General features: G+C 36.9%; 2 protein-coding genes across 2 annotated transcripts; one reads left to right on the top strand and one right to left on the bottom strand.

Moving 5' to 3' along the window:
• Positions 1 to 1,708: 1,708 nt before the first annotated feature.
• Positions 1,709 to 8,096, bottom strand: Smp_073070 (hypothetical protein; the record flags this gene model as incomplete). Its single annotated transcript, XM_018793803.1, has 8 exons — positions 1,709 to 3,531; positions 6,239 to 6,365; positions 6,408 to 6,499; positions 7,267 to 7,369; positions 7,437 to 7,609; positions 7,642 to 7,811; positions 7,849 to 7,970; positions 8,005 to 8,096. The coding sequence occupies 8 exons, from the start codon at positions 8,094 to 8,096 to the stop codon at positions 1,942 to 1,944; spliced, it is 2,469 nt and encodes an 822-aa protein (XP_018648279.1). The 3' UTR covers positions 1,709 to 1,941.
• Positions 8,097 to 16,260: 8,164 nt separating this feature from the next.
• On the top strand, positions 16,261 to 18,163 carry Smp_161760 (hypothetical protein). The gene has a single exon (XM_018793804.1). The coding sequence runs from the start codon at positions 17,220 to 17,222 to the stop codon at positions 17,520 to 17,522; it is 303 nt and encodes a 100-aa protein (XP_018648280.1). The 5' UTR covers positions 16,261 to 17,219; the 3' UTR covers positions 17,523 to 18,163.
• The last annotated feature ends 4,955 nt before the right edge of the window (positions 18,164 to 23,118 follow it).

Genomic DNA, 23,118 nt, shown 5'->3' on the forward strand with positions numbered 1-23,118 from the left:
AAAGTATGACATTAAACGGTACTTCTTTCTAGAGTGAAACAAAAATCCAGCCTGTTTTCAGCACAACTATTGTAACAAATCAGAAAACAAAATTTGAATACGAATTAAATTTTAAAAAAATAGATCGGGAATAGTAATGATCTCGAACATTTATAGTTAAGAAATATAGGGATTATATAGTTAGTGATTTACGTGAAAACAACAAATTATTTCCGACTTTAACTTTAGAATGAAGCTGACTTTTATGACAAAAAAGATAGGTATGCAGAAATGTCAACTGGGGCAAATGATAACCGATTCAGAACTCTTAAATGAGTTTACTGTCCAGCGGGAGGCATTGCTATAAAATGAGTGATTACATGCAAAATATACTTAAGCGCAAATACGAAGACATACAAAAAGCATATTAATAAACATCTGTACACTAATGTATTAGACTGATATTATTATTAACTACTAAGCAGGTGCCACAGATTTGAACATTTTCTCACTGCATGGGAAATTATACTACGACTCACTGATCAAATGTATTACGGTGAATAATTGACATCTCATTTTATGTTTGTTGAGATTCCTTTTAATATGGTTTTACTGTTACAAGTAAATTAGAGAGGACTGAACAGTACTCAATAGTTTTTTCCAACTGAATACAGTAAATCTGAATCATTTCACTCTGACTTAATGTCTAAATGGTGTACCTTTTCTGGCAAACCTCAATTACCAATTTAATCAAGCATTTATACTCCAATTTTCTGTAAAATGGATAATTACTATATGGTTAATGAGGTTAGAAAGAACAGAAAACTATACTCTCAATGTATAAAAGCATTAACACTATAACGGACAAGTAGATAGCAGAAAGCACAATCGACATATCACTAAAGTAATATTTCAGAGCAACCATTATTCACAGCACCAAACAGACGTATCAAAAAGAATACACACTGCATTAGTTCAGCTTTATTTTCTGTACAGAACAGAAAATTGTACATAAAATCGACGTAACGACGTACTACATGAAGGCGTACAAAGCACTTGTTCAATAATTAAGCATAATCAATCCAACATACTATGAACGCATATTTTTTATTGTATGATTAAGAACAAAAAGATCACAAGATATACAAACACAACAGAGTTGATAATATTTAATTTAGAGGGAATTTTCTTTCAAACAAAAGTAAAAATCAAAGGCAGTTGTAGGTCAACCATCAACATTAGCAGTAACAATTTTATGTACTGTTATTAATCAGTGAAATTGGATTCACAAATAGATTAATACATAATTGTGATTTCTTAAGACAAAAACTGTAAAAATCATGTAATATACAATCATGTGTTTTTTATATTTTGTTCACATTGTCGAATACTGAAGAAATTTATAAAACGGTATGAAATTTTAAAACATAGTTTGAATTTTGTATTTTTTTTCTTTGCTTTGATTGAGCGCCTAGATAATAATGAGAATTCGTTGTATGGTTTATAATAATGCATTTTCTAAAAGAAAGAATCCAGTAAATAAGACGGAAACTATGCGTAAAATTCTGAAGGAGAAATTAGTAACATTCAAGAGTGTTTCTTTTTTATTGCACATGAGTATATATATAGTTGTTCATTTCATAATAACGTGTAGAATATTTGATTATTTGCCAACCAATCTTTCTTTTCGAATTCATAAATATTAAACATTATGAACACATCGTTACAATTGGAGTACATAGTAGTTACAAAACATAACTCAAAAACGTTATTTATACAATAAGTTGTGGAGATTTATAAAAGCAACAAGATAGATTCTTTCGTTGAGTGACAAGCAATTTTACAGTGGTTAAAGATATTTTGAAAGACTAACGAAAAACAACTAAGAAAACAAAAAAATGAAAGAACTTGGGTAGAACTTTTAGCATCATTTTTAGGATAAACGAATTATCAACACATTTTCTAAACTGAGATCTCAAAAGTCCCATCAGGGGAATTAGAATCATCATCCTTTTGCCATCGTCTGACCAAATGATTAGGATCCCTAGGTCCAGTTGTTTGCATTCGATTGTTTGGTGCATTCAATTTAGAAATTCGATTATGCGGAGGTAATGGTGGCGTAGGACGTGAACCAGCTTGTGTCATAACTGAAGGACAATGAGTCGAACCAAATGACTGAGGTACATATTTTGCAGCTGATTGTTCATTTGTACGTGGACTACCTATGAAGTAACTAGATCCATCCACTTGAACCCCATGAGGATTACTGAAATAAGGTGGTTTAACCAAACGTAGATTAGAAGATGCTGTGGTGTTACCAAATTGACTAGCTGTATCAACCGGCAAGAAATATGGTACTGATTTAGAGATACCGTGAGGAGGTACAAGTGGAGGCCAAAATGGACGAGCATGAGAAATATTTGTCTGGGAGCTATGGGGAGGTAGAGGTGGAGGAAGACTATGAAGTGACTGTGGAGATAAATGATTGGCAACTTCATTATGGGGTAGTAAGTGTCTTTGGTCTACTTGCATTCCGGGACACCGAGAATAAACGTGATGTGGAACTTCATGACGGCATTGTTCGGATCTCATTGATTTCACGAAACCCCTTGATATATTGCTAGTTGGTAGATTTACAGATTCAGGGGTGGAACAAGCAAGTGTAGCTGATGTGACATAATGTATACCACGACCTATTGAAGGAGAATAAGATTTAGATGGAAACTGTGTGCCATTAAACTCCTGAGGAGTGCTGAATTGTTCAGCAGTAACAACACGTGGTTGAGAAAATGGCGTACCATATGAATTTACGGGTAAGGTGACTCGATCACGGATATTCGTCATCGAATTAGATGATGTACAAGGACACGTACTTTCATTGGAACGGGAAGAAAAATCACGTGAAGAACTTCTGGCAATTTCAGTAGTGGCACTTTGATCTTGTTGTCTGAGATGAAGTGAATTACTCGACTTACTTTGGTTTTCAATGGTAAGTTTTTGCAACTGACGTCCCCGAATTAAATCAACGTCCGAATACGCTTGAGATCCTAGAAGTGGAGTTAAATGATCACTTTTTGTGCCTAAACGATCTCTATCAGATACAGTTTTTGCGGGAACATTAGTAGCTGTTACAACAGAATTGATATTAGAATTAAAGCCAGCACTATTTTCACTTGATATATATTTTGGTGCATTTGTCCCGAATAGTAGACTTTTACCTTGATCTTTGTTACCTAAAGACTTTGACTTTGTTCCTCCTAAAGCAAGACTTGAATTTGTCTTATTTAATTCTCCAGTCCTTCCAAAAACAGGAGATTGAGATCTAGACATAAGGTTTTCATTGGTGGAGGTTGCATTTGAAAACTCTTTAAGGGATAAAACTTTTGATTGTGGGTTGGGTGAAAGAGAATTGTTTAGTTCATGATGAACACTTGATATTAATTCGGATGTGTTTCGTTGATCAGAAGAGTGATTGACTATATTTTCCAAATCCACTTTTTCACAAACGACTTCTTTCTGTTTAACAATATCAACCGGGTTTTTAGATGATTTCTACAAGGATACAAAAAAAATATTGTCACACAAAAACTAAAAACAATAAGTTTAACAATAAATTTTTCGATCATTTTTAACGCAAATGAACGTGAAAGATAATAGTTTGTGAAGGAACAAAGAGTAGCAGTAATTCATTATGAACCAACTAAATCATTTTACAGAACTTATGAATGTTGGTTTGAGCCATATTGGTAGTTGAAGGCTACCTGATTGAGGTCCATGTGATAACTGCTCTTAATCGTTGAGTACACTAGGCAACATAGATCAGAATCGGTCATAGCGACAAACACCCATTTATTTTTTATCTTCTAGATCATCAATCCCAGAATATATTCACACATATCCTTCCATTCTTTCTTCTTAAACCTTATTCTTTATGTCCAATCTTTTTAATCATGATTGCTACTACAATTATTTTGACCACATATTTATCCATTTTATTAATTCCACCTTGCGTTAACAAGGTATAAAAAATCGAGTTAACCAAAATTTGTGCAAGTTTCTACGTTGATTATGACTGATAGACAGAACTCATTCCAACAACATATATGTAGACTTGGTCTATATAACTTTGTAATATGAATATTCAACCAGTTGGCTAGAAAATCAAGACTTTAGTCAAACAAAATGCACAAATAATAGATGTCATATGGTGTTTATATATTACCGATTCATAGGCTTGGCCATTAAAGTGTGTTGTGAGGTCAAACTCTGACTATCCAGATATAGGATGTGATAACCAGTCAAACAATCGGTACTAAAATCAACCTCGTTTATAACGTAGTACACTAATCTATTAATTAGGTGGAACAGGAGTATTTCTCTGTATTTACTTAATAATTCATTAATATGAAGCACATGGGTTGTACTGGTTTAATTTCATAATTAGACGGTTTTTAAAAAAAACTGACGACTGAATAGTCGTTAGTAGAAACGGTTACAAAACTCTGAAAGTAAAACTTAGGACTGTTATCATGAAGACAAAATCAGTACCAAGTGATTTTCACACAAGGTAAATCTCAATACAACTGAACAGCTGAGTTGAACTGCGTTACAACAGTTTTAGTCTTAATTACCATTCTAAACCACTTAAATCTCATCGCAACTGAAAAGTTGCTAAAAGAACGTCATATTTTGTGACTTTTCGGGCTGATAAATGTTCAGTGCTAGTGTTATTAATTGACCAAAACAAGCTGACTGTGGTCGATCTGAGTTAAAAGTAGAACTCGGCAGCTTTCAAACAATCACATGAATTGACAACGGAGTGGTCAACCGGCAGAAAATATCCTGTGCCATAACAGTTGTTATGAATTTCAGCATATATTTAACAGACTAATATTTGAACGAAGAATATTCTTTTCGATAAATCCTCTTCAGGTTCTACAATTATATATCCAAATTAACAACCCAAAAAATGATAAGGTTAAGGGCAAAGTACATCGCTTAAAGTTAAAGCATGTGAATTAAGGATTGTCGAACAAAATAGAATAAAATTGTTAACGTTGACTCATATGGAATGATAATTTGAATCAGTTTATATGATAAGTAAAAAATTAAGATCCATGATCAGAACCTGGAGTGAATTTATTAAAAAGGTTATTCTTCGTCCAAATATCAGTCTTTTAATGTGATAGGGATTTTTAAACAATTAATATATTTAACAACTAAGAGAATAAGAAAGTGGATATGTTAGTGAAGTTTATAGAACCGCATTCAGCGATTGAGATGAATTACCCATAAACATAAGTAGCGCATGATCACTAGACAATAAATAGCCGAAAATACATGCCTAAATTTGATTTTAATTACCACAAGGCGAAAAAGGATAAGGCACAAAGTAACCTACTTCAGCAATAATAGAAATCATATAAAGATACATGTGCTTGCTAAGGGAGGAAGGAATTTCGTCTATGGGTTGATGACTAGTAGATATATACATAAGATCTTTTACATGAAGCGTGAACAATCAGTTAAAAACTTACTAATACTTAGTATCAGTATACATTAAATTGTATTCATGGAGACGCCCCCAAATGCCCTGGTACGACCGAGAGCGGGGAGAGTCCGCTCTCCCTCTCCAAATGCTCTCACATGGCCACGCGTATATAGCCTCTGCCAGGGAAGTCCTACTCACTGCCTTCTCGTGGCGGGGGTGTTTTTTACGAAAGTGAGAGGACGAAAAGCGAATGTCCGGCGCTTTAACCGGGTTGGTGAACATGGAAAGTTCACCTAGGGGAGTTAGAAAACCCTGATCCCAAACCAATGGTGCACATGGGCTCCAGTATCCTGAGGGAACAAATGGTGTATGAACCAATTGTTAGTCACTGGCTACCATGGGAATGCATCTCCTCATGATGCTTCACTGCCTTGTGGGTTAGACCTTTAGGTCAAAGGCTAGGGGTGTGGCCCCCTGAGAAAACCACCTGCTTTGGTTTGGGCACCCGGGCAGTATCACAGCCCACACACAAATAAATGAAATGACACATTTCTTTTGTGTGGTGCATATGTATCCGGTGCCCTTTGTACCAATATGTATGTGATTAAATAAATAAATAAATTCATGGAGACTTTACAAGTAGTAAGACTAGAGGTCTTATTTAACTGGGAGTATATTTTTTAGTTTAATCTACAGATTAAAGAATCAAAACAACGTATTAGGAAAACAGATATTTACGAAATACTACGGCAGGATGAATTAACTTACAAAAGTATCAGGAAGTTTGTAATTATTGGATCCAGAGCGCAAATTTGATGTCTGACGGTGTTTGATAGGTTTGCCATTATAAGATATTTCCCACATATCAATTTCTGCTACATTTGGTCGATTCAATCTACATCAAAAATATAAAATGAACTGAGGAAACGAAACTTACATAGGTGGTTGGGAGGTACAAAAAATGTGTAGCCAGTTCTTGCAAATGCCGCGATCATAAGGGTTCATATCAAGATCATATTTTGAAGTGACCTTTGAAATTATGAAGGAAAAAATGTTGCAGCATGAGGACATAACAATAATGAGGTCAACAACTGAAATAAGAGTAAGTTACATTACTATCATTAAACAGTTATAGAATCATACTTGAGAACAGAGTGACTATTGTCTTACGAGGATGAAATTGAAGTCTATTACAAAAAATAAGTTGCAAGAATTAATAGATATCAGAGATATACCTAAAATATTAAAATTATACATATTATTTTAAGCCTAAAGTGTAACGGCGAATTTCAAACGTTTAGTACTAAACTATCATACTCCAAAACTTTGTTGTCTTTTATAAGAAGTCCTATAACAATTGGTTTGTTGGTTTTTATTTATCAGTTACTCTGGAGATACATAGACACAGGTAAGACACTGTTGAAATGAAATTACGTTGTAATACCAGACTAGAAACATTGACCGAAAGGTCGCCAGGAGTTTTCCATTATTTAAATCTTGCAATCAAAAGTCATACAGTTAGTTGATCCATCAGTGTTGTGGCTGTACAAGCTAACCCATGAAGCACATGAATCCCAAATTGTGGATAATTTAGACCACTAAAGTCAAATCGGTATCTTATTGAAGATCTTTAAATCCATGCTCAAATCCCAAGTCATAGCGGATACACTCCCCTGATATATGGGAATTAGCTAACTCAGCAGGTTAGTGTCGACAACTTTAAGATATTTATACGAAAATATCTTGATGAAATATGCCGTGATAAAACTCTCGGGTGAAAGTCGCCTAAGACTTACCTGTTCATTTGTAGTTCGTCCTTTGCTGACTAGAAAAATGTGAAATCCTGTCAGACCTAGCACAGGAAGCAGCAATAAGCCTACCAAAATTAACACACCAATGCTGAAAGACAAGTTAAGGAATACCAAAAGTTTTGTTTACATTTAAAAAGATACAAGATAAAGGATACGCAATAATGACTTTGTAGTGAGAGAGCTCATTTGTACGCATCAGGACATACGTCATGGACACGCCAAAAACAATTATCATATGAAGAGTTAATGTGAGTAGGAACGAGAAAAAATATCGATAGTTCCGTTTCCCAATACAATTGTTCAGCCAAGGACAATGATGATCAAACGTCTAAAAATCTTTTGGCAGACTGAACAACTTACATCAATGCAATGTTTGCAAATAGAGCAATGAGAACAGCGAGGAGGTCTGTAAAATTCACATGTGACACACCATTTTAAACGGGTGGAAACTCCATTGATGTCGACAGACTTATACATCACAGTACGAGGGGAACCCTTCTCAACAGTAGTCATCTTTTCACCGGGAACACCTAATCAAAAACGGTTAGTGTGAGGCCCAAGACGCACCCATAGCATAATATCCAGGGTCCATGAAGGTTGCTTTGCCGAATGCAGATACCACAAAGAAAAACAGCAAAGAATGGAATACAATAAATGCATAACTAGTTTCTTTGCTAAAATCCCAACAACTGAAAAGTTAATAACAAGCTTACAATAACCTACATAAACACTAAATACAGGACAGTAAGAAATATAAGGAGAAACCAAGCAATCAGAGCTGGACCAATATTCTTCGAAAAGGCTTGGCAACTCATAGTCCATCAGTAACGAAAACCCCATCAATTGTTAACATAACGGTGATTCGATTGAACATGCCGGCATCTCGAGCGGATAGCATAAACAAATGGCATGATAGTACTAATCGCTTAGAGTAAAAAATCACGTAGCTTTCGTAAGGTTTTACTACTTACACTTCAAATAAACCGGATAATCTCCTCTGACTCAAGTTCTGGTTGTAAATGATAGTGTTAGTTAATATTTAGTGTGGTTTCAAGTTACTTCGATTGCTTATAGATGGAATAGGATAAGAGTGAATTTTGTTTCATCTCAATTAGTCATTTTTCTAACAAGTAACTTAAGACTGTCAGCAACACTTTTCATGTCCAGATTCAGATCTGTGTAGTAAAGATAGAAGGCTTATGGCCTGTTATTCCTTTTCTAGTATGCTTCAATGTGTGTCGAGTCTTCGCTTGAATGAGTCAGTTGAAGGTGCATACGCCACTGCTTCGGGTAACCGGTTCCAGGACTTGATGAATCGGTGTGAAAACCTGTATGCCACGGGTATTTTATTTGTTCTTGACTTTTCTAATCACCTGTTATGTCCTCTGAGATGTCCCGCTTTAGTGGAAAGAAAAAGAAAGAATACATGGGGTCAGAAATCATTCATTAGTATTCTGTGCATCAGATCACCTCTCAATCTGCAGCAGGACACAGTTAAGAGGTCTAGCTTTTCAAGCCGCTCTTTATATGGAAAACCTCGGAGCTCTGGAATTGCACTCGTAGCTGACCTCTGTACTTTTTCCAGGATATCCGAGTCACCATTTAAACATGGGCTTGCAGCCTGAACGCACTTCTCAAGCTTGGTTCTCACCGAGGTTGTGTATACCATAGTGAAAATGGTAGTAGCTAACTTGATGAATGTCTGTCTTAAAACTCAGAGGGTTCTAAACCCCTTATCTGCGACCTCCCGTAAATGGGCCATGGTCTTGAGACCATGACTCACTGTAACCCCAAGATCCTCGTGAGACTGGACCACGGGTACAGGCACTCCCCCTATGCTTTATCTGTTTACTTTTGTATCACCAAAGTGCATGTAGTAACACTTTGCCGCGTTGATAGGCATTAGCTACTCTTTAGACCAGTTGATCACATTATTTAAGTCTGCCTGAAGTGCGCATGCATCTGCATCTCCAGTTATTTCTCACCAAATTTTTACATCATCAGCGTATAATAACATAAGGGACTCTACTATACTTGGGAGATCATTTACATACAGTATAAAATGTAAAGTACTGAGGGTATAACCTTGAGGTACTTCACTCAGTACTGGTCTCCAGGTGGAGCACTTCGAATTTATTCATACTTCCTGTCTACTACCTACTATGAAGTCCTCAATCCATTTTAAGAGAGGTCCGGTAATACCAGGATTTTCTAGCTTCAAGAATAGTCTCTTTATTTAGTTCTTCGTCTAGATGAGGTGTCTGAGTTAAAATTGTCCCAAAATAGTTTGCCATAGCCTCTGCTTTTTCCTGATCGTCCTCTATTAACTAAGATTCACTCCCTGCTTCATTTAGGTTGGGAATCCGACGCTGCATTCTTGTTTTGTAGTTTGTGTACGAGAATAGTCTTTTAGACTGCTTCAGTGCAGATTGTGCCAACTGCATTTTATATTTTCTCTGAGATTCTCTGACTTTATTTGTGCACGTGTTTCTTACCGATCCGTAACGTTCCATTGTACTTGCTGTGCCAAGGCTGATGCCAACATTCCAACATTTCTTCTTTTGCCTTAGTAGATGTCAAATATCCCAGCCTATCCAGGGATGGCCGTGCTTTTTTCTTTGGAACTGTCCAGGATATATATGGTTGAGTTACCCGATTGTAAAACTGCTCGAAATGTGTCCATGCCTCTTTTACTGATGCCCCTGAGTCAAATTCCCAGTTTTCCGCCGATACTGCAGAGTTGATTGCCTTCATATCTGCCTTCCTTATGTTAGGACTGGCTGGCGCAACTGTTTGACGGGCAATATCAACCATGAATTTGAATAAGTTGCATGATCGCCTCGCCCTAGACGTGGCAGGAAAGTCATTTGACCGACGTCGCCACCGTGTATGAAGACTAAGTCCAAGAGGGACAGGGAGCTTCGTAAGTCATATCCGGTGGGATCTCTAATGTGTTGGAACGAAGCTAGTACAACTGCGGTTTCTAACAGTTCTCCATCAAATGACGTTATCGATGACTCTACTTATAAGTTTGCTCAGTTTATATACGACATATTAAAGTCTCTTACTATAAGACTTTTACCTCTATTACACCTGGACTCAAGTTTGCTTAAGAAGGAAATCGTCTTCCACACATTCTGGACTGAGATATATTGCAACTAGTTCAATATCTTGCCATCTACATTTCAGTCTTCACCGCACCAGTCAACATGTCACTGATTCATGTACCACTGTCTCAACAGCTCGTATAGTTAAGATACTTTTCCTATACACGATAACCCCGCCTCCCCTACGGTTTAATCTATCAGCCCTACTGGATAAAAAACCAGTCAGCTGAATTTTATTATCTGATACTTCTGACATTAACTATGTTTCTGAGGCAGCAATAACATCGGGTTTTTCAAAATCTACCTTTGTCCTGAGCTATGCCATTTTAGTTGGTAGGCTGCGAGCATTTGTGTAGAACAACTTTAATTCCGTGTAGAACTTTCCCTTACCACACGGAGTGGTTTGGAGATGGGTTGGCACCGAACTTTTACAAAGTAAAACCCCGTGAGGACGAGCTTTCTTCCATCATCAAGGTGGCGCTCATTTATTTCTACTTCTGCAGGTCGTCTCTTAATACTGTCGCCAGACTGAGATCCTTTAGAATGTATATTCCGGATCCAATCAGTTTGCATCAGTTCTTTCTTCAACCGTAGCAAAAGTATTCTTCAAGAGGTAACTTTTCTGATTACTTTCAGAATCCACCTTCTGTCTTATTCTATAAAGCTTACAGATGCGAACTCCTGAAACTGTTCCTGGGAGTAACTTATATTAAGGACCTAATGTGACTGATATCGTGCTCAAATATAGCCTTTGATTCCTTTTCGGGAGATTTTCTGAACTTATGAAAAAATAACTGACCTATCAGCGAGGTCCGTCTTAACAGGCTGCGGAATTTTAATTCCTGAAATCAACTCTTCCCTGCAATCCGTTTCTGATTTGGCGTCAATCGCAGAGGTTGCATTCTGTTTTCTTGATTTTCTTTTCCACGATATTAATGTGAGCCACTCAACCATCTTATTTTATGTCTTGATCACACCCTCTACACCACTCAAACTTGGCTCTCCCAAAGTTTGTTTTGCGTCGATATATAAATCCGGAAATGAAACGTGGATTCACATGCCTTAGCACCGTCTGCAATTAGTTTCTTCTCACGCGCTTTTTCCCCGTAGCCATACCTACATCCTTATGTTCGTTGTCTGATCGCCGGATGGGGTCCACCTTTATGGTCTCATTGAAATCCAGAGCTGGGTTCATGATAACGCTCTTTATTTTGCTGTCGTTATATTTTCAAGACGCGCTTTATGGACAGATAGTGATATCCAAACGTGCTTTGTGTTCCTTAAAATTTTGTTGTGTTCTTACAAAATAAAAATGCTTTCCCTGATCCAAAGATTCTGCCCTGAGATTTGTATTTTGTAGGTTACTTTTCTTTTTGAGTCTTATCCGAATTAATCGATAACTGCGAAAGCGTCTCAGCTTACTATTCGGCATCTAAGGTTTTTCAAGTCAATAGGCTAGTTTTAGTTTGTCTCAAACTTTTTTACTACTCGTTTTTAACTGTTTTCCCGTCTCGGATATTTTGTTTTTTTCACGATCGTACACTTGTGCTTGAATTCGTTCAACAATTTATGTTTCATCATGGTCACTAAGATCTCATGCGAGCAGCTCGGATGCCATTTTACAATCCCATGTGGTTTGAAGGGTGATGGATGCAAAGGTTGGCTACAAGAAGCACGCATGGATCTCACGGTAACTGTTTGAAACAAACTCAGTAAGTTATACCTCAAGTGGATATATATGATATGCTGCATGAATGCTGAGGCTTTGCTGAGTAGTATTATTTTTCTCCTGACAGGTCTATGGAAAAGATGGTCAGAATCGCTGAAAAAAGGCATTTCTTAGACGAATGAACAAAGGAAGATCCTCACGGAACTGAAGGAGATGGTCTGAAACGATATTGACTTTGATGAAACGAGCGACGAAACTAGTGAGAATATACTGAAACACAGGACCTCTAAAACATATGCGGTGTTAGACTCTCTAATTAAACTTGTGTTAAAATAGGACGAGAATGTGAAAATACTGTCTGACATACCTTATTTTGAACACAATCCCGCCAGGAAAACTACAGAGGAATCTCTTGAGACGTTCTTTCGCAGAAGAAATATCACTGTGCAGATTGTCCCGGAAAACACAAACCCTCATCATGCAGATATACGAAAATGGAATTTCATCAGGCAGTTCTTGAAGCTTAAGAACATTTTTGGCCAATAAGTGGTACGATTAGCCAGGAAGGACGGGGATTCTATAACTCGGCTGATGAGGATAACCTTTTCACCCTACAAAATGGCTGCCATCACCCTCAAATGATTTTATATCAACAGACACTAGTTACCAACTGTGTTCCACATACATCAGAGCAAACCGAAACTGGGATAGGGTCTACCGACTCAATAAACAGTGGGTCAGTAAATTGCCTGTCCATTTACATGAGGCTCATTTAGACAAGCAGGACTGGAAAGCTCACGCCTTTTAAATAGAAAGCATCTATTTCCTACATAAGAATACTGCGAGTTTATCAAAGAAATGGATGAGTTACATGAATTAAATTGTGCTAATTGTACTCATTTTATAGAAATATTCGGAACGTTGAAAACTCAAACTACGAACTAGGGGATTACATAATCCTGCATAAATTTGTTCTACAATGACAGAAGAACAGGAGTGGGGGAGGCGGAGCTTCCCTGGAACTATGACCTTGCTTGGTGGCACACCGAATGTACACTCGAGTGTTTATCAATCTTGATGAATCTTCATGGTGCCCAGTAAGGTTTTCTGACATACAGAAGCGTCTAGTTAAAGTCATCTGCAGGAAAACCACTGCTGGCAACAAGTACGACGATCGTATGCTGAGGGGAGTATCCAACTTTATTCGTCATTATTACATTCATAACCTGATTCTACAAGACTTCAATACTCTAAAAGTGAATTTCGCTGAACATACGTGAACTGATGGCGAAAATCCTACTGAATCTCGGTCCTTTAACCTCACTGAAGATCTGAGAATATTCGAAAGTGTGAAGTTAGTAACTCGGTGGAGAAGCAGTTAAGGGCCATCACACCTAGACTACATATTTACAATTGAAGAATTCCTAATTCACAAATACCCGATCCGGGCTCTTATCTTAATCTATATAAATCATCGTTCATAAAAAGTATTGTCTGATTCGTTACTTTTCGCTGAAGATTTGAGGCATTGGAGAGAAGTTTGCAACCACTATGGTAAGCTGGGATTTGAGGAGGATCTTATCCGACCTTAAAGTTCAGTGAACTAGAAGGGACTTACTTCCACTGATTCAAAATCTAAGGGATCCATCTCAGACACATTGCAGACTACGCGTACAACGAAGATAAGTTTACCTATGAGGTATCTCAAGTTGAAAAATATCTAGGAGTGATGGCACATCATGTTGCTTATTGCAGGACGGGACGAGTCAGTGTTGAATATGATGTGACTTCCATGTAAGGTCTCATAGATTGGTTAGTCATATTATGACAAATCTACAATCTAAGTGTTGGGTCTATTATTATAGTAACAAAGATGAATGTATCAATATTAACTTGGGCTATAATCCTACAAAGCTGCTAAATTAGTCCAGAGACTCAAAATCGAAGATTATGAAGTGCGCTTAACATCACTGAATCTTTGTTCACCAGAATATAGGCGTTCCAGAGACTACCTAGGGATTAGTAGTATAGTGAACACTCCTAAGCAACTCCCATAATATTTACTTAAGCTCAGTCGAAACATAAACCTTATCGCTTACATCTAGAAATTAGAGACATAATATAAAGTGGTTGTAGGCACATCTTTTACTCCTTACAAGTGTTTAAATTCTGGAGCTCTCTGCTGGTAGTCCAAGTGACTTCCCAGGAGTCCTTCAAGATGAAACTGTACATGATCTGGAAAATCTCGGACATTATTCCATCATAATTTGCTAATATCACTCTTTTTATGGTTAAATATACCTGTGTTCCTACCTAGAGGCATCAGTGATTCACAGTGACTGGATACGAAACCTCGTTAAGCGATAGCTTCTATTCGTCCCACAACCATTTAGAACAGTTAGCTAATACTGTTTAATGTATTCAAATAGTAGGAAGTAATGAGTAGAGAACATAACAAACAGAATTGACAAATGTTTGAAAAACAAAACCGTGGCGCAGCATAACCAGGAAGATCGTTAAACAACAGCTCGTCATTTCTCTTTCATTTATTGCTGATCGGCTACTCAATTGTTGTACTTCATTGTCCTTCCTATATTGTGCAATAAACAGTACGACAGAACTCTCAAAGTCCTCTCACTTTAAAGAGAGGTGGATATTAGTCTAACAGTGAAACACAAACTGGGAATAACTTATACATAGAAGAACTATAAAAACTTGGTGTTTTGACGAAACTTTACAAATTTACGCAGATAAATAAAACTTATCTAGATACAACAATTTGCAACCTATGACAGCTAAGGTCATACATAACGCAACTCTGTTCTGCTGCTTATATCTAAAGCAAAAGTGCCCGAAGCGATTTAATCTCCCCACTAAAACAATACTGGACCTAGACAAGATTACCAGTCGACCAAAGTGCATCCTCACCTAAGAAGGCTGGCCCCTGTGTGCTTACCACTACCATCCGTCGTTGTGGGCATGGACGACTTCTCAAGCTAATTGACTGAGGATACAACTCCGTTACGATCACCTATTGATACCATTCTGTAAATTACTTTTGCCAAATCTCCGACTGATCCCACTGGGAAAAGTCTGTCGGCTATCCCAGGGTATTAAGAGAGACAGCCTGGGTACTGAGTTAGACCGAGTTAGAATAACAGTTTGCGAATTCTACGTAGGATTACGTAGGTTAACCAGTCAAAGCATTTCGTTCGATTTTTTCCCTCAAAATCTCGATCAAATATCACAGTTACATATAATCCTGGCCTGAAATCCACAAGTTATCTCGGATATGTTGGCTTTTTTAAATCATAAACGACCGTCCTAGAGATTCTACTATATTCAGAAAGTTCATTGATATACTACGATAGGTGGATAAAAGACACATTTGTATTGAACAGATGTCATTAATTTGGTGTGGTTGTTAGTCCACTTTGTAAAAACGAACTCACACACATTTAGAATTATTTAATGAAAAAGAAGTAAATCCATTTTTTAGATTACTTACACTCGAAAAAACTACAAGGGACTCATCATTGCGCTTCTGACTGTATATCAGATCTGTGAGGACCATCTTCGTAATACAAATATGAAAACACACTAGATGGGACAAAATTGGGTGATGCTATTTCTTGGTTATTATTCTGAGATCTCATCTATAGGCGAAGGAGGAAAAAGATGATGATAGTGTGAGGAGTAGTGTAACGTCGTGTACTATATTACACCTACATAGTTTATTCTAGTTTCTGGACAAGCCAATTCATCTATAATGTTATGAGTCATATTTTGATCTTGTTAATTATTCGCTTATTGACCTTGACTATATTTTTTATATGAGCGCATGTGTATGCACATTTCGTATCTTATTCATCGCATGTCTGTCATTCATTTTTGTCTGACTATAAATGTTGATTAATGCTTGCTCATAGTGAGTTGGCTTCCCAGCCATCTCCACTATGCGTCATCTTTCCTTCGCTTGCTTACATTTGCTAATGTGCTCACTGCCTTCTAGCCCATGTTATTTATCAATAAAAATGTAGTTGCTGCTTCCCTTTGTCTTCTGATATTATACACCGTTTACGATGATATAATAACGGTTATCGAGACGATCGATTAACGAAGCACTCCACTACATATTGGTGAGCCCGAAATGCGAACACGCAACATAATTGGATGCCTCGCCAAACGAGCACGGACCAGAATCGACAACCTCGATGTACGAACTCACTACATAATTGGCGACCGCAACGAGCGAGCACAAATCAAAAATGCAAACGCCGACGACATATTCCTAATAATCATTATATGCTCATTATTACAATAATGTCATATCATCACCTAACGTGGAATTATTATTTTTGTTCGTATTGACATTAAACTATGACATTTACGCAGTCGAATCACTAATCGAACAAATTATAATTATGTGGACATTACACGTTTTGATATTCCAAACTCACCGGATTATTTTTATTATCCAATGACGTAAATTATTCCTGATTCAAGTGAGTTCTTTCCAATTTTTTTTCATGTCGTTTTCGGTCTAACATTGCACTCTATCATAGACATAAGTTTGGAGTCATACTCCCGATAGTAGAAACTTATGTTCTCGACGCAACTAATGTCCATTCATCTCATTGGTACGCAGCAACCGTCGTGTTTGAAGCCGCATTACCAGCCGATTAGTAATGATTATGTTCATATTATCTATTCATCGACATGTAAATCTGAATGCTGCATCATCTACTACGCATCAAAAATACTTGGTTACTGCAATTAGCATTCTATTTCCATTGCATGGTATACAAGAACATAGAGTTTAGAGCTAGTTTCTCAAAGATACACTCTTGTTCGTCACATCCAAGTCAGTCTCACTCGCTGTCATCGATGATCATATGTATTGGTACTTTTATCACGCCTTAATACGGTTTCGTAACAAATGAGGTTGAGCGCATATCCCTCTAACTACACAAACCACGCTAGGCTGCATGACCATAAAGGAATACGACTCCGCATATCTCGTCTCCGCAGTCACTATCCTGTTCCTCGGGTCATTCTACTAATACATATTTAACGATAACTCGACGCACACGACAACGTACACTGACTTCGCATTTTATTATCATTATCAATTGCAGTACAGCAATGAATATCAACCGCTGATGCAGTCATCATCCTACGGCTGTATTATTTTTTTATCCCACATAAACTCCAATCGTGTAAATTCGAATCCACTCGTCGCCAATCGACTCTATTTACTCGACTGCAGCTTATCAGAACATATTTCACTGTTCTTTATCCTCATATTCAATCGGCACCTCATAGCAATTACTGTTATATTCTATTTTCACTATATTTTGAATTGCTCATACGAACCTGTTATTTTATTATTAGGACAGTCACTACATAAATGCATGTTAAATTTTTTTTGTACGCTTACTAATTTGCTCATAATCACATGCTAACATTTCCATTTCTGTCCTCATTTTGAGAATATTCATGTACCTTTTTACATAAGTATGACACTTTCGTTTAATAAACTCGCTCCTCGATTGACACTAACTTATTCGATATAGTACAACTTTTTTTCTCTACATATTATTAACGTTATCCACATGCCATTTCAGTGTTATTTTCAAATTAATGTGCTAATACTTTAATTTCGTTTTGTGAACGCATATACACCTCCTCTCCCTTGTTTATTTTGCATACCAGTGTTTCCTCCGGACACTCTGGGGGGAGCTATGTGAGGAGTAGTGTAACGTCGTGTACTATATTACACCTACATAGTTTATTCTAGTTTCTGGACAAGCCAATTCATCTATAATGTTATGAGTCATATTTTGATCTTGTTAATTATTCGCTTATTGACCTTGACTATATTTTTTATATGAGCGCATGTGTATGCACATTTCGTATCTTATTCATCGCATGTCTGTCATTCATTTTTGTCTGACTATAAATGTTGATTAATGCTTGCTCATAGTGAGTTGGCTTCCCAGCCATCTCCACTATGCGTCATCTTTCCTTCGCTTGCTTACATTTGCTAATGTGCTCACTGCCTTCTAGCCCATGTTATTTATCAATAAAAATGTAGTTGCTGCTTCCCTTTGTCTTCTGATATTATACACCGTTTACGATGATATAATAACGGTTATCGAGACGATCGATTAACGAAGCACTCCACTACAATAGATTACGTAAACTTGATTGCTTGCAAACTTAGAGAGACATCAAGTTTATATATTAGCTTTCTAGAGTAGAGGAAGGATTTCTCGTCAACTCGTGGGGTGATCTGGCATGAATGCACGACTAGGTGCTCCAGATGGTAGAGTTCAATAAAGTCAGTGAGATTATTATCAGTATCGATTGATTACAAGACAATTTGTCCCATGAAGCTATTCGACAATATTTCTCATACAGCCCTTATTATGATATATGGGACACCCGAATTTTAACAGCCAGGAGTCTTAACAGCAAAGTTTCCTCAGCAAGGCTGTTTTGGATATCATACTCGGTTTGCAATATTTAATTTTCCACACTTACACTGAATGGTCTTGTAATGAATAATTAATAGGATTACAGGACGGCTTCTTATCATTTAACGTTATTTTCGTCTATTACAACCAGCTATGCTCTCTTGGGATTCCAGTTGACTTCACAGCGACCCATACCCAACGAGGGGTAAAAGCGCAAGAATAAAACAAAAATGGTGGTGAAACATTCACAACTTCTACAGACCGAAGTGCTTATCTATATACCACTCTCACCACAATATAACTACATGATCTTTAACTGTTCTACGATTTACTATAAAGAAGTTTGTCTATTGTAACTTGTCTGCAGCTTCATGAGTGGGCTTCAGCCGTCATTGATGTCGCTTAACCATATCTCTGACTTACAAAATAGTAGGAGTATGTTCCTTATGTGCAGCACCTAATGGTGTGTTTAGAGCACAGAATATTAGAGTTGACATCGACAGTCATTTTTCAAAAGTCAACTCAGAAAAAAGCCGTGAATCTAGGTTATATTTAGGCGGGGTATTTTTGCGAATTCTACGTAGGATTACGTAGGTTAACCAGTCAAAGCATTTCGTTCGATTTTTTCCCTCAAAATCTAGGTTATATTTAGGCGAGATATTTTTCAATCAGAACGTGATTTTTTAGGGAATTTTAGAGAGTACATACAGTCGCATACACAAATGAATCATGGATACTAAAAAACGTTCCAAACCAATTAACAATGGTTTAATCATTTACAGTTTACATAACTAACACAATGTGACCAAGATTTTTGTCGGTTTAATCGATAATAAGGCCGTAGAAAATTGGAAAAGTTTATGATCAATTTATTCCAACATTTACTTGTTGGAAATTCCTAAAAAACTAACAAATTTAAATAGACCAAGATATGCATTTATTAGGCTCAGTAATTGAGATCAACTAATATGCCAAATATGCGTGTGGGAGTTCCCACTTAATAGTGCTTTCTTTTTAAGTTATCCCGTCCCTGGCTAGTTTCAGGTACAATTCGTTTGACTTTGCGCTCACAGTTCTCTTTGATTTGCACACTGATTCATATATGACCGTTAGAATATGAATCGGACGTTTCTGAGAATAACTAGCAAGCATATTGAACCCATCTGTTTTTAATTATCAGTATGTAATTATATACACAGCAAATGTGTATAATTTTCCTACATAATGCAAATTTGTCGAAGAACATCATAGGTTTACGTTATAATACCTCTAAAAAAGCCATTCCTTTGGGCAAGTTTAAAATCAAACAAAATGCATGGCAAATGTTCATTTCTAATTTTTAAATAATGCGAGAACAATGTTTTCAGAATGACATAAGTTCATTGTATCCCAAGGTGTTTCAGTAATTGCAAACGGTCTAAATCTACATCAGTAGTATTTTTATGGAAAGTTTTCCATACAGTAGTCAATGAAGTTCGGTTCAAAACGACATAGGGAATAAGGAGAGAAAACAATGTTTAACGTAGGAGTTAGGGTTTCTTAACATTTATATGCTGGAGATGAGAGCACAAAAAGGAGTAGATGAAGTTGTAAACGATAAAAAGAGTTGGTGAGAGGGAACATTTTTTGACAAACGAGTGAAAGTTAAGTCACCTACTCAACATAAAACCAGGGTTAACTTCGTTAGTGAGTGTTCTTTTGCTCTTACTCAAACCTTGTTCTTGCTTTATTTACATGCATCAAGGGATCAGGAAATATAAATTCCAAATATATGGGTTATGTTGTACGCGTTCATATATCTGTCACTACTGGTGTTGTTGGTTGAATTATACCCTTTTTATAGTTACATATCCTCGTCAGTCTGTACCTTACTCACTTACATATGACTGTTAACCCTCTCGACGGAGCATAGACCGCCCGCCTGCATTCCACACTCAACTATGTCATGGACAATCCTTTTCAGTTGTTTGCAGCTGCTATTCATTTTTTTGATATTTAAGGTTCCTAACCTCATCTCTCAACTTTTCTCCTTCATCCTGCCTGGTATCAGCGGTAACCTATGAAGACAGCAGGCGGAGCTCCTCTGTCGGAGCTTAATTTGCACATTATCTGTTCCTAGTGTTTCACTTGCATCAAGTTTATCTATTAGTTTTGTTCTGAGAAGTCTTGGTATCGGGAGGGTTATGAGCACGATTTTTCGACTCTTGAGAAAATTGTGCCCTTGATGAATGTGTTACTAAGATGGTCCGACAATAACAAGGCTATATTAGAGTCCTCACCTTCCATTATGAATACTGTAATACATAAATGTTCAGCCCTAGGATCGAAAAACCCTCTTTGTTCTCTGAACCATGTATGTAAGTAGGAGTTTCTAAGATTATTTATTTACCGGTTCCCTTAGGTTTACACACAATTTAGGCCTACGTGGACGATATTTTGTTGTGGATCCCAGCAAAAGAGCCTATTCAAGATGTAACAATACACAAAGTTACCAATGATATGCCAAAAATAATCAACAATGTAAACCAAAGTGTCTGTCTATAAGTAAAGCAAAACGGTAACAGTTACAATATAAATATTATACTAAATAACAAATTGATTATGGTTGTTGCGAAGTGAACGTTACTTGTAAACTGCTTCTGATATAACAACCCAAGATGAGTTCACCTGATAAACAGAGGTTACTTTTACACGTGGTGGCACCAACGGTGTAATGAGAAAGATCGAATCAAATATTATTATCTACCAGTGATCCGGACCAAAACTCCAACTTAATGTAGAATGAGCTAAAAGGATGTTGTAATAATGTTATGATCTCTAATCAAAGGCCGTGAACAAAGAAGCAATAGAAATGACGGAGGAAATAGCGTTAATTTTTCAACAATAGCGGTAGTGTATGTGCAACCAAACAATTATATCTGTTTCCTTGCCATTGATATATAGAAGCAATAGTATTGAATATAAATGTGATCACGTACAAAGTTTCGCAAATAAAGAAAAATTCGGCCTATATTTCGTCGTTACGAAAGTAGTTGAATATACATTTCACTATAAATGTGTTTCTGTTATCGACTCTGAAATTGAGCTTCGACAGTATTCAGCGACTTGAATTTTTTCGCACATTCCTATTATTCTCCAAGAAATGTTACGAAACGCCTTTTTGGACCGTGACATGTAATTTAGTAATTAATATAATACCATGTGGGCTTTTCTACTCTATACTTTTCGGCAAAATATTTCCCGGTGTTCCTTGTTTCCAAAGCGTTAATTGAGGGACAAACCGGTCTAATTAATTTAAGATCAAATTACTTCCTAACATACACAAATAATTTACACCTTTTTAATTTGTCCGGGGCCAGAGTATTTAAAGCCACAGAGATAAACCTAGTGACAACATGCGTCAAGTATTTATATAGTAGTGTTAAAGATAGACAGAAAGTAAGAGACAAGACGACTGTCTTTTTGTAGGGTATTATATGGTATGACAGCCATCAGAATCTGACGTAAAATGAAACTTAGGCAGTGATAGACCATTGAATACCAAAACGTAGGAGTGGAGAGGAAACATACAAAATAAAGGGGCCCAATTCACTGTAGTCTACTTCTTTGACATCACTGAAGAACCACGATGGAGAGGGAACCAGGAGTCATCGCTCTTAGACTTTATCTTCGTAGAGGAATAATTAAACCTCTCAATCGTAGCTCCACTGGAAAGAGTTCTTAGCTCTACAGACTTCAATCTAATCTGCAAAACTGAATTAAAACATCCTGCAAGCAACAAGCGTTGAAATGTTGAACGTTTATTTTTGCCAGTTTAAACAAAAATCTACAGCAAATAAACTAGAAAGCCTGTAACACATCAGGTTGATCAGTTAAGAGTTGACCTTAAACAACTAATTGTATGTCAAAACAGTAGAGCTTAAGTATTTATTCACTTCCTCGTTTCGTATAAGCATTGTTTTTCTTCATGTCTGAGCGACTTACGATCATAGAACATCATATGAATGTGAGTTCTGTGAACAAAAACGCCGACCCTGCACGCACTCGAACCTCTGTCCTTCTGAATACTAGGCTTCAAGCTTAACCAATAGACCACAACGGTCTATAGCAGATTTGAGTGCATTTTTTTACACTGGTCAACTATTCATAATACTTATGACTAATAGAACTGCGACACTTGTAAGGTGCTGACCAATTCGTAACCTAGGTGGCTTGGGGAGATATAGCTTCAATATAACACGCATACGTACATCAATCCGGCGAATAGTCACTGACATAAAAAACATATCCGACCATCGTACTTTTTGCAATTTTCTTCTTCTACTCTTGTGCACCCGCGGCTACGAACCTGGTTATAAAAGGCGGTCATCATAGACTCAAGGTCATACATTTGATCGAGTTTGGTGAGGAGCTCAACTTCCGGCAAATTCACTCACCTACGTATATTAATTTTAAAAGAGATAATTTTCTTTTTTTCATACCTTCTCGTACGCAAGATTTCTACCCCGTGTCTATTTTCTTCCAGAATGCCAATTCATTCTGGAAGCCAAAGACTTACATGGAACCGCAAAATTTTGAATCA

This window comes from Schistosoma mansoni, chromosome 1 (genome assembly GCF_000237925.1).
Source record: "Schistosoma mansoni strain Puerto Rico chromosome 1, complete genome".
Classification (NCBI taxonomy): Eukaryota; Metazoa; Platyhelminthes; class Trematoda; order Strigeidida; family Schistosomatidae; genus Schistosoma; species Schistosoma mansoni.